This window comes from Carettochelys insculpta, chromosome 3, assembly GCF_033958435.1.
Source record: "Carettochelys insculpta isolate YL-2023 chromosome 3, ASM3395843v1, whole genome shotgun sequence".
Taxonomy (NCBI): Eukaryota; Metazoa; Chordata; order Testudines; family Carettochelyidae; genus Carettochelys; species Carettochelys insculpta.
Genome location: NC_134139.1, coordinates 7,020,670 through 7,032,713, shown reverse-complemented (window position 1 = coordinate 7,032,713; position 12,044 = coordinate 7,020,670). Strand labels below are relative to the sequence as shown.

Below are 12,044 nucleotides of genomic sequence, written 5' to 3'. Positions count from 1 at the left end.
AAAAATGTTGCTAGCTCTGAATTTGAGACATACTGACGTACACTGAGCAAACTTGTTCTTACAGTCATGCACAGCTAAACTGGAGGAGCCGGAAACACCAGACGGCAGCTGAAACAACTTGGGCTTGGCAGATGTCCAACTTAGTTCCAAAAGCTGAGGCAGTCTGAACACTTTTGCCTAAGCATTTAAATCACACTTCACAGCCATTGAGGCTTCCTGCTTTAAGCAGGGAGTTAGACTTGAAGGGCTCCCGAGGCCTCTTGTGACCCTGTGAGTCTCTGAGTCCCTCGTGGGTGCTGGGAAATTGAAAGGGGATTAGATCAGGCTGAAGCATTGTAATGATTGGCCAGGGAAGGCAGTAAGAAGGCAGCAACAGCAAAACTATGTGCAGGAAAAGCCACTGAGACAGAGCCTTGTTGTATGCTGATGAGACTGGTAACGTACATTACACATAAGAATTATGTCCGTTGGAAAATGATAAAAAAAAAAACGTGGCCTGCTTCCCTCTGGCAATAGGTGTGTATGTGTGCGTGTAACAAGGGCATAACTAACCTCCCATGCAACAGAAGCAGGTGTGGTAGGGAATAGGTGAGATGAAGGAGAGGCAGCCCATGTACATCTGCTTTGATGTCCTATTTTCACATGACATGTGACACCATTGTTTACATCACCCAGTAATTTGGCCCATCCGCTTGCAAGGTCTGAGTCTGGTCCCCTGAGCACTCATCTCCTCTCGGGGAGGGAGAGCTCAGTGGTTAGAGCATTGGGCTATTAAACCCAGGTTTGTGAGCTCAGCCCTGGAGGGGGTCTTCTAAGGGTCTGGGGCAGGTTAGATTTAAAAACAAATCTGTCAGGGATAGTGATAGGTCCTGCTGTGAGTGCAGGCAGCTGGACTCAATGACCTCGCATGGTCCCTTCCAGCTCTGCGCCATGTGTCCATACCTCCATCTCGTCTCCCTTTCAGGGACAGGAGAATCACAGCATAGCATTTTGGAACGAAAGCGACCCGCTCTTCCATTGACTTGAGGGAAGTGGGTTTAGGGGTCTTCACAAGAAGTGCAGATAGGGCTAGGAGTGGGTTATCTAAGTGCGCAGCTGCAATCTCTTTCCCTCTGCTACTCAGCCAGCTGGCCCACATGCTATTTATATCCCACTGCCAGGCTGGGGGGAGCTGCAAGACCAGAGCCCCTTAAATTGCCGCTATTTAAAGGACTCCTGGCCCCCAGCACTACTGTGCCACCCGGCTGCTGCCTGGGGTTCTTTCAGCTGTTTAAAAAGCCTGCAGCTCCTGGCCCTGCTACTACCCCAGCAGCGGGATATAAAGAGTGTGTGGACCAGATGCAGCCCCCTGGACAGAACTGGCTCACAGGCCACGTCGTGCCTGCACTAGATGGTGATATAATTTCATTAATAAGGAATGTGTGGCCTCTGGCAACTTACCCAAATTCCTGGAGCGGCCCGCTGGCAAAAATGATTGCCCTCCCCTGTCCGAGAGTGAGAATGCTGTGCAACAGCCCTCAAAGAGTGGGACATTATCACACTCCAGATCCCTGTGTCCTTCATCTCAACCAGACCTGGCCCTTTGCTGACTGTCCGATGTAAAGTCCACAACAGCGTCCTGGAGCATCCCAGTGTTCAGTGACACTTACCCGCCCTGCAGTAGGAGGAGGGAGGCAAAACCAGGAACTGACGCTGGAATAAAAAATGGATTATATCCTGGCAGAGGGGCCAATTCCTCCGCTGGCGCAAATCAGTGCAGCTCCAAGTTAGAGGAAACTAAAGGGACTGGGCCTGTTACAGCAGGAAGAATCTGATGCAGAGACAGTTTTGTATCGGCACCTTTTGTTACCCAGTTTTTCCTTCTCTTCTCAATTCACCTACGGAGCAGATTCTTTCCAGTTTTCTTCCCCTTTGAGTGTGAGTCCTTCCACTTTGCTGGGCCCCTCTCCGGGGCGTGTGGCATACCAGAGAAACATCAAGCACACGTTTCCGACGCCTGAGCCGCCATGGAAACAACTCCTCAGGGGCTTGTATAATGCTTTACGTTTTCCAGCGAGGGTTTGGTCCAATGAATTGCAGTTTTTGTTCCAGAAAACACAGCTGTGATAGCTATTGCAGCCAACTGAACTTCCTGACAAAGTGCATTCCATGGCTAGCATTGTTATCCCCAAGGAAACCATCCCTCGTTAGTTACATGGAAGGAGTTTGATCCGGCCATCCAGCAGGCCTGGGAGGTCATCAGAAGAAGGCAATGTCTTCTTTAATTATTTTAATTTTAATGAGGCCGTAACACTCAGTGGAGCCTCCTTGTGCATCAGCAGGGGGAATAACTCCCCACTGTCCATCCCATGTTCAGCAGTCCCTCAACCCCATTGCCCCTGTCACTCACCCAGCAACTGTGCTCCTGCTAGTCCAATGCTGCAGTGTGTCTCCTCCATAGCTTAGCTCTCCAGCCAAGCCACTGTCATCCTTCTGTTGTGGGGCAGCAGAGGCTTCTTCCTCAAAGTCTCAGGGTACATCTACACTAACAGTAACATCAACCTGGTCAGGGTTGATCTTCCAGAATTCGACTTCACATGCTTGGTAGAGACGCGGGAACTCAAGCTATCTGGGGTCGGCCGTCAACCCCTGTACTCCTTGATATCATGAGGTGTAACAGAAATCAAGGGGAAAAACTCTTCCATCAACCTTTCTCCGTGTAGATGGCCTGGTAAGTCAATTGCAGGGAAGTCGATTCTAGCTACACCAGAGCTCTTTTTCTGGTGGAATGCACTGGAATGGAATTCCAGCACCATTTTCCATTAAAATACCAGAAACATTTTCACCGCTGGTCCCACAGCAGCGTGAGGATCCAGGCATTAAATTTGAACACCCCAACCTCATGAGGAATCATCAGACTTGAGTTCCGGCACCTTTTTTTTCCTAGAAAAAAGAGCACTGAGCTACGCATTTGCCGTAGCTAGAATTGAGTATCTGCAGTTGATTTAACTCCCTATTGTAGGCCTCCGGAAGAAGCACCACGTTCTTTCGACAGGAACTCGCAAGAGCACCTTTTGAGTGTGGATGATCCGCTTGTTCTTTCGGAAGAGGGCCTGATTTTTCCAAAAGGACTAGCTTCTGTAGATGCGGCCAAGGAGTGTGACTCAGACTTACCTGACTGAAGCCCAAAGCTATCGCCAGCTTCCTTTCTTTGTAAACCCCTGTCCAGCACCTCCTCTAGCTGGACTTCACTGGCAGTTTGGCCCTCCTTGGCCTTTCTCCAGGTGCAGCCTGTAGGTGAACTGGCCTAATTTACTCCTTTGGACCTCTTGTGGGCTTGGACACCATGTCAGAGGGGCATCAAGTGCTCAGACATGAATATTAAAGTAGATGAATATTCTCCCACTCCTTCCAAGAAATCATCCTTTTCTAAGGAGGATGTGAACCCTCACCCAAAAAAAGCTGGTGACAGCCTGAAGGTACAAGCTTGCATGTCTGCAGTGGAGTATTTTATTTGATTCACAGATGGAGGCGTAGCTAGTTAATGTGAAAACTAGAACTGTTACCCTGGAGTGAGGGTCTATCTCTCCTCACACAACTCCAGTACATGAAACCTCATGCTCAACTCTCCAGCCTGTGGCGTTGTGCCACATGGCAACTGATTGGACTATGTGATTTGCTGTTGTGAGGTCCATCACCCTTTATACTAAGCGTCTGTTTGCAAATAATGAATAGGCGTTGAAAAAAATGTTACAATCTTTAATCGTGTGCATTACCACATCAGAAGAAGGGATTCCAGTGAGCATAAGCAATCTGTTGCCGTGCAACAATTGATTAATCATTTTGTAAAGCCAACAGACCCTGGTTATCTACAGCAAGAATTGAACCTGTGACCTCTGGGGCTAAAACCATGTGCCTGCCAATATGGGGTGAATGGTCACCCTGACTATCCACCATCAGTGGTCTCAGTGCTTCCAGGTTACAGTTTATTAATCTGTTAATCCTTCTTAATCATTTTACAAACTCAGCTTTTTTATAAGGCTCCATTTATAAATAGTATACGAAGGATTAATAAATGATTGCCAGTGTTGTAGTGTGGTTTAATAATTCTAAATGACACCAAAAGAAGAGGTTGGGGGGTGGGTTTGCAGATGGGCTGAAGAAAACTAATCCCCATAACAATTGTCCTTTTGTGTGTCCGCATTTGGCCCATTTTAGAAGTAGGTTTGCGAACTTTCCTGATTTCAGAGGTGCATTTCCTGTTTTCATACCAGCCCTTACTTGTCCCTGGGAAGCACCATGTGTCATGCATGTGGAATGCAGGCCTTTTGCATGGTCAAAAACATCCAGCTGCTTCGACTTGTTTGTTTTTCTGCTAGATTCCACTTTGCTTGGCCTGTTTAATACCTACAGTTATTAAATATGTTGGCACCTGTATGTAACCCTTCTGTTAATGCCAGGTGCCTGCCAGAAGGGCCAGGTTCAGCTCCTCGGGGGTTCCTGTCAAGTATGCAACCAACCGGCTCGAGCCCCCACCCAGTGGCCTGGGACAATCTCACCCCACTTGCTGGGTGCCTGTAAGGCAGTTCTCCCGCCCCCCCCCCCCCAAAAAAAGCAGAGTCTTAACATAGAAACAGCTTATTTAATTACAATAACCTACCCCAAGTTTACAGTGACAGATGCAGTATAGCTAAGCAAAGGAGAGACAAACCCCTTTACCAAGATACCATCCCCAGACGCTATAGAACCAAGTCTCTTACTGGCTGTCCACTTGTCTGCAGCATCCCACCGGCTGACACCTCCTGGCTACTCCTCCTACCAGCCACCCACCATCATCCACGGCTCCTCCTACCAGGCACCCACCAGTCACCATCATCCACCACTCCTACCGCCTGCCCACCATCATCACTCCCCTACCGGTCACACTGCTGGGGGATCACCCTGAGGCACAACCCTATGATTTCAGCTCTGCGTGGCCTCAGCTGCCACTTTGCAACTTCAGCTCTGCATAGCCTCAGTTGCCACTGTGGAGTTACATGAAAACCCAACTATACAGCTCTACCTTTCAACACATGGGAGCTGCGTCTACACGAGGCAGCTACTTCGAAGTAGCCGTGCCAACTTCAAAATAGTGCCCGCCACGTCTACACATGGCGAGCGCTATTTCGAAGTTGAAATCAGCGTAAGGCTGCGAGACGTCGAAGTCGCTATCCCCAACAGGAGGTGGGAATAGCGCCCTACTTCGACGTTGAGCGCCGAAGTAGGGCACATGTAGACGATCTGCGTCCCGCAACATTGAAATAGCGGGGTGCGCCATGGCAGCCATCAGCTGAGGGGTTGAGAGACGCTCTCTCCAGCCCCTGTGGGGCTCTATGGTCACTGTGTGCAGCAGTCCTTAGCCCAGGGCTTCTGGCTGCTGCTGCTGCAGCTGGGGATCCATGCTGCATGCACAGGGTCTGCAACCAGTTGTCGGCTCTGTGGATCTTGTGCTGTTGAGTGCAAGTGTGTCTGGGAGGGGCCCTTTAAGGGAGCAGCTTGCTGTTGCCCTGGAAGTGCTAGTCTGCCCTGTGACCCAGTCTGCAGCTGTTCCTGGCACCCTTATTTCAATGTGGGCCACTTTGATGTGTAGATGTTTCCCTGCAGCACCTACTTTGATGTAGTACTGCCCAACATCACCATTGAACATCAATGACACCAGCCCTGGAGGACATGTAGACACTGATCATCAAAATAGCTTATTTTGACTTCATTACATCAAAATAAGTTATTTCAATGTAGCATCCCTATGTAGACATAGCTGGGGAGACCTAGTCAAACTAGGCTTATAACTATGCAGCCACAACACAGCCAAGACACTCAGCAAGCTAACTCAACTAGCACCCCTTCCTGCTTTACAATGCTTGAAACCAGGGAGCCCTGAGTAATCAATGTCTTATGCAGCTATGGCGACTGCCCTGTGCCCCACAACAACCCAGAGCATTGGTGAGATCCCACAACTCCCACACTGAGTGTCGGCATAAATTGTGATTTTTACAACAATGTGTTTACAATAGACAAAATCTCATGGCTTACTTGCTACCCATTAGGCTTTGCCTGAAAGGTATCACACATGCACCCCTTTGCATTCTCATGCAAATGACCTCTGGGAGACACATTCCTCCCCGCCTTCTGCAGCGTTCCTGCTACCACATTCCTTACAAGTAGGAAACAGCTTCTGATCGAAATCCAAACAAAAAGAAAAACACCCAACCTCTGGCAGCTCTGCAGGAACCTAGGGGCTAGATTCTGATCACATTATACCAGTGTAAATCCCTACTACTGCCATTAATTGAGCCAGTAAGGTGACTTGCCATTCTAGCCTGGGGTCAGGAATGGATGGGAGTGGTTCAAAGGCAACAAAACTCACCTCATCAAAGAAGGAGTGTCAGCATGGTCAACAGGCCAGGAAGGGAATCTTGTCCAGACCTCCTTCCCCATAGGTACAATGTGCATGTTCTGATGGTCTTGGAAGAGAGGAAAAAGGTCTTGGGGGAAGTTCAGGGAAAGGTTGTCAGACCTCAGACAGGGATGCAGACACTCCTTCCAACTCTAGGAAAACTGTTTTCAGAAAAACTGTGAGGGCTGTTGAGGATGGTAATTGATGCTGTGAGCAGAAATGGCTCAGGAGACATCTTCCATTCTCCATCCATAGCTCACAAGCTTGTGACTTCCTGAGTGGCACTGGTAGCCTGTAGCTTACATTCAAAGCAAGATCATTTCTTTTCTTTCCTTCAGCTATGGAGTCGGGGGGGAAGTGCGGTTGCAGATTTGGCCTTACTGTGCTGTAGCAATCCAAGTTCTAGCATCCTTGAGCAGACAGCAGTAGACCCCGAGTTATGCAAGGGTTGCACTCCTGCGTACCCCCAATAACTCAAATTTCATGCAAGTCGATGGAGGGAACCGGGGAAAACAGGGGAGAGGCCCCGACGCAGCAGCTGGGAGAGCCAGGCGAGCAGACAGATGCTGCAGGGTGGCTTCCCCATGTAGGGGAGGCAGGGGCTGGAGCAGGGAGCTGCATTAATGCAAGTTAAGTGCAAATCGAAGTCGTGGTTATCGGGGATTTACTGCACTGAAAAGGGAACAAGGTGATCTTGTTAAGCTGGGGCAGCAGCAGAATTCAATTGATTGGGCTAGGGGCCATGTATTGGAGACGTAACATCCCCACTCTATAGGAGAAATATATGAATTTAATGAATGGCTCTCATTAATATAATTCAGTTTCATTCCAGTGATTTCCAGAGGTCCCACTGTGCTCTGAACAAGCCCATCTTCAAGTCCATTGAAGGCTCTGATCTTGCAGTGTATGTGCAGCCTGCCTCTACCACAGATACCCATGTAATAACTGTCAGTATTGAATATGCCAATTGAAATGGCCTGTAGGGAAAAAAGAAATGGTACATGCGTGAAGGGATCTGATTGCATGGAGTTTATTGCAGGATTGTAAATGCAAAATGCCAGATTTGAGCTCCCTTTTCCTGAAAAGCCCAGCCAACTCTCAGTTGCCCTGGGTTACTGAAACCAGTGGAACTATTCTGGATTTACACCTGTTTCATGAGGGCAGCATTTGGCCCAGGGGGTGGCCAGTTTGTTTTTCCTGTGTGTATAGGTTGAACTACGTGAATGCCTTAGAAGTCCTGTGCCATGCTTTTGTAAGTCTTCCCTTGCCTTTGGAAGTCCGAATTTTCTTACAAACCTGCCACTTTATAATCCAGCTGAGAGGATGAGAGTGCTGAAAGATGGCTGGTGATACACTGTGTACCATTATTTCCAGTCTTGGCACTTGAGTAAATAACATTGTCATAGAAACTTCTCATTTGAATTGCTCATTGGATTAAGGACAGTTTTACAAGCCCAAAAGAAATCCAGCTGTTAAAACACAAGGCCCACATTGTTAGTGGTGGATGAACTTCTACCTCGGAATTATTTTCTGCTCTGCAAATCATTTGCAGGAATGGACTAATGCTTTTGCTTTGCTCTGTATACATCTGTAGACCCAGCTGAGTAATTAAGAGCTGGAAATTGGCCCACTTAAGGAAGACCATTGCCCTTTCGGCTCTTCTCTCGGACTCTGATAAGAAGGAGGGCTATGCTATTGGAAATAGTTCTGTGCTAAATGAAAATAAACACAGCCCAACCATTAGACACATCCTCATTCAAAGTATCTTTTAAGGAAGCTTGTAGTGTGTAAAGCAGTGGTTCCCAACTTTGTCACGAGTGCAGATCCCCATTCACTCCCCAAACTGTTTACAGACCCACAGTTACCCCCCAAAACCATTCGCAGACCCCCATCAAAGCCAATTCTAGCCACTACGTACACATCATTGAATGAAAAAGGAAACCACAACACAGATTTTCAGACCGCCGTTAATAACATTATTGGAAGATATTTAATTTAAAAATAAAAATTGACTGTAACTTTGCAATTTATTTAAAACTTTTTTTTCTGTGATCATTTTTATGTATCCTTTTTTTCCCACGGCCCCCTGCAAAACCCTCACAGACCCCGAGGGATCCACAGACCCCAGGATGGGACTCTCTAGTGTAAAGTGACTTCTGACTACAAAGACTCTTAAACTGATCAAAATGATTTGCCTTTTGGATCCTTATTGGTTCTCACTCAACATTGCTAATAATTTCTTTGCACAGGATGTGCCAAATTCTTTCCTTCTGTAACTCCATTGATTTGAAAGGAGTAATAAATTTGGCCCAGTTTACTTTGTAATGCTCTGTTGCTACCGGTGCCTTGCTGCAATACTACTTTAATAGACTTCAGCAAAAATTCTCTACATTAATTTGCTTTTATGGGATCTTATAAAATCATTTAAAATGAAGCTTATTCCAGGAGGTGTGCCTAGGATAGCTTAAGCAGAATTTGAGGCAGCTTTAGTTTATATAAGCACATCACGTTTTCACTGCACAGAGGAAATAAAAAATTCAGTAGCTGATCGATTAAATTTCAGCAGTCTGTGCTACCCACTCCACAATGGCTTGCTGCTTTGCTTCCAATTAGGACAATATTAACCTTCCAGGGAAGGAAAAGACTCTTGAACATTTCTCTCTCCCATTGAAATCGTACTGCAGACACCTGGCCTTCCATGTGCACGGGTCAGTTAAAGCAGACAATTTTGACTCAACAGCTGGAGTCTGGAACTATATTCTCTGATATGCCACACAGTAGTAGTAGTAGTAGTAGGCATCCTTCAGTCTGCATAGACTATGGATCGCGCCCTTCCACACAGTAACTGCTTTAGAAAAAAAAATAAGGTACCTCAAGGAACAAGCAGTAACAACTCTGAGAGATTCAAGATGAGCTGGAAGGGAGGAAGGACAGGCCAGTGCTTAGGGTTTAGCCTGGGAGGGGTGAGCACCTACGTGACTTTGAATAAACTGCTTATTCTGTTTCCACCTCAGTTGTCCAGGTACCCAGTGGGGATAATAGCTCTTCCCTACCTGACACGGGTGTTGTGAGGATGAATACATTATCAACTGTGAGATGCTTACATAGGCAAGGTGATGGGAGTGTTAGTTAGTTAGATAAATGGAACAGAGAACCTTTTCACTTTGCACTAACGAAAGTAAGGTCCCCTCTAATGACATAAACCGACCATGCTGATGTGTGGTGGCAGAGGACCTGCCCCTTACACTCCATCTTTGTCTCCCTTATGCAGCCTAATAACAGGGAAAAGGAGATTTTTTTATCCTGGAATTTCTTCCACTGTAGTTGGAGCATCAGATTATGGGTGGGGTTAAAAAGGCCTTTCCCCAAGTTATTTATGTGGCTTTCACAGAGAAGTCAATCACAAGGAAGGCACATTCCCACGTTATATCCTTCCTGGAGATGACAGGAGAGAGAAGTAAGAAAGTTGGGCTGGGAGTGGCAGGCTTTGTAATGTTCTCAGTCTCACAGGGCATCTCTAAACCACAGGCTGGATCGATGGGTCAGCAATTCATTCAGCTGGAGTCAATTTGTCACGTCTGATATCCTCTTGACTCTGGTTCTGCACCAGAATGAGAAGTGCAATGGAAGTTGATGGGAGGACATCTTCTGTCAACGCACCGCCACAAAGACGCTACATAAGTAGATCTGAGTACGCCAAATTCAGCTACATTGTGCAAGTAGCGGAAGTTGCGTAACTTAGATCAATTTTTACCATTGTGTAGATCTGCCCTGAGTATGTCACTCTTTGATCAAACCCCTTCTTCTGGAATGGGGAGTGGGCTGCAAACCGTAGTATATGGCTTCACAGCTACAGAATAATTAGCAAGATTAAGTTCATTGTTCAGATTTCTCACATAGATTTTTTATTAAATTCTTTCTTTTCAGATCCAGTTGAACAGCAGAGGACTTATCTATTCTGTTGGCTTGCTGCTGGCATCTGTTTTTGTCACAGTATGTATATAATCTCTTGGCCTCCATTTCCAAACTAGTAATTTTGTAGACATCTGCTTTTTTCTCCATGTGCTCTTTTTCTCTTAGAGCAGCAGCAGCAATTGCTGTGAGGCTCTTTGTAGGTACTGCCAGTTCCCACTGTGAAATTTCCAGTGGCCAAATCTGGTACTTTGCAAGCAATTATCTGACCTGACACAAGATGGTGTGTATTTTTTCCTGGGAGGAACCCCAGAAAACTCACTTGTAATTATAAGTCACTTTCGATAGTAGAAATGAAGCCAGACGTACTCTTGTGCAAAATAATTCTCTTTCAGTCTGGGCAGATATGAGGATGCCATAAAACAGGACAAAACTGGTGTGTTCATTTTCAAGCATCAGACTGTTTAAAGCACATGGAGGTGTTTGCACCTGCAAACTGCAGGCCCAGGTACAAAGAGGAGCCATTTTATACACCCAGATGGGAGCTGACCATTGAAAGTTTAAGAGATATGTTGCTCATAGAAAGGAATTGTTCTGGCCAGAATGAAATGAAGTATTAAAATGTTGGGCCAGATCAGTAGATGGTGCAAACCAATGCAGCTGATGGAGCTACATCAGTTTACTCCGGCAGTCCATCTGGTCTGCTGTGTATGGTAAACTGTTTCGTATCCAGCATCCTCAGGACTGAGAAGCTGCTGGATATTCAGCTATTCTGGATAATGAAGAGGTATACCTAGCAATGCATAACACTAAAGGAAAACAAGATTAGAGGTTAAGAAACCAAGAAAAATGTATGCAGAGTACTGTATTTACCAGCAACAGTAATATTGTTCACTGTAAACTTTTACTGTATTTGCTGTATTTATTAGTATTTACTTTCACTGTACTGTACTTACGGAAAACTTAACTAAAATTGACTTATGGTTAAAATGCCAGTTGTTTGAGAGTTCTGGATGATAGAATGCCGGAAAGGAAAGAGTTTACTGCAGTAATATCCTAGAAGGAAAAGCTGCCATTCAGAACAGAACATTATTCAAGCTAGTCAACGGTGCTCAGCGATTGAAAAATAAATTTTGTGGTCACTTTATGAGCAAAGGCATTTGCCACTGATTCCAAATGCTCTTGATGGTACTGCTTATTCTAAACACAATTGTATGTATTGTAGGTATTTGGTGTCCACATGAACAAATGGAAGCTGGATAAGAAGCTGGGATTTGTGTGCCTTTTCCTGTATGGCATCTTCCTGTGTTTCTCCATCATGACAGAATTCAATGTTTTCACTTTTGTGAACTTGCCAATGTGCAGAGATCACTGATCCAGGTGGCAGGCTGCTGAGAGGTACTTCTTCTGACCTGTGCAATACAAAACACGGCTGGCAGCTCCACGACGCGGTGTACCCAACAGTTGTGAAGTATATCCTGCTCACTGTTCATAGGAGTCTCCTCCCCTCTTGGTTTACCCTCTTCTGACCCTGAAACCTGGAAAAATCCCGCATCGGTGTGAAGATGGTTTGTTTTGACATTAATGTGAGGTCCAAGTTCAGTTTTTGAACAGTGACAGGGATTCAAAATGAACTGGCTGCTATCTGGCATTGAGCCAGGCAAAACTGGTCTGCTACAATTCCTTCCTTCTTAAGTTATTTGGTGGAAGACTAATC

At 46.1% G+C, this 12,044-nt stretch overlaps 1 protein-coding gene across 1 annotated transcript in view; it reads left to right on the top strand.

Annotated features, from left to right (window-relative positions):
* Positions 1-11,702, top strand: part of SLC24A3 (solute carrier family 24 member 3) — a 376,441-nt gene extending 364,739 nt beyond the window's left edge. Inside the window, exons 16-17 of the mRNA XM_074988441.1 lie at positions 10,343-10,408; positions 11,553-11,702. Of these exons, the coding sequence (XP_074844542.1) occupies positions 10,343-10,408; positions 11,553-11,702 (216 nt within the window). The remainder of the gene's footprint in view (positions 1-10,342; positions 10,409-11,552) is intronic.
* The last annotated feature ends 342 nt before the right edge of the window (positions 11,703-12,044 follow it).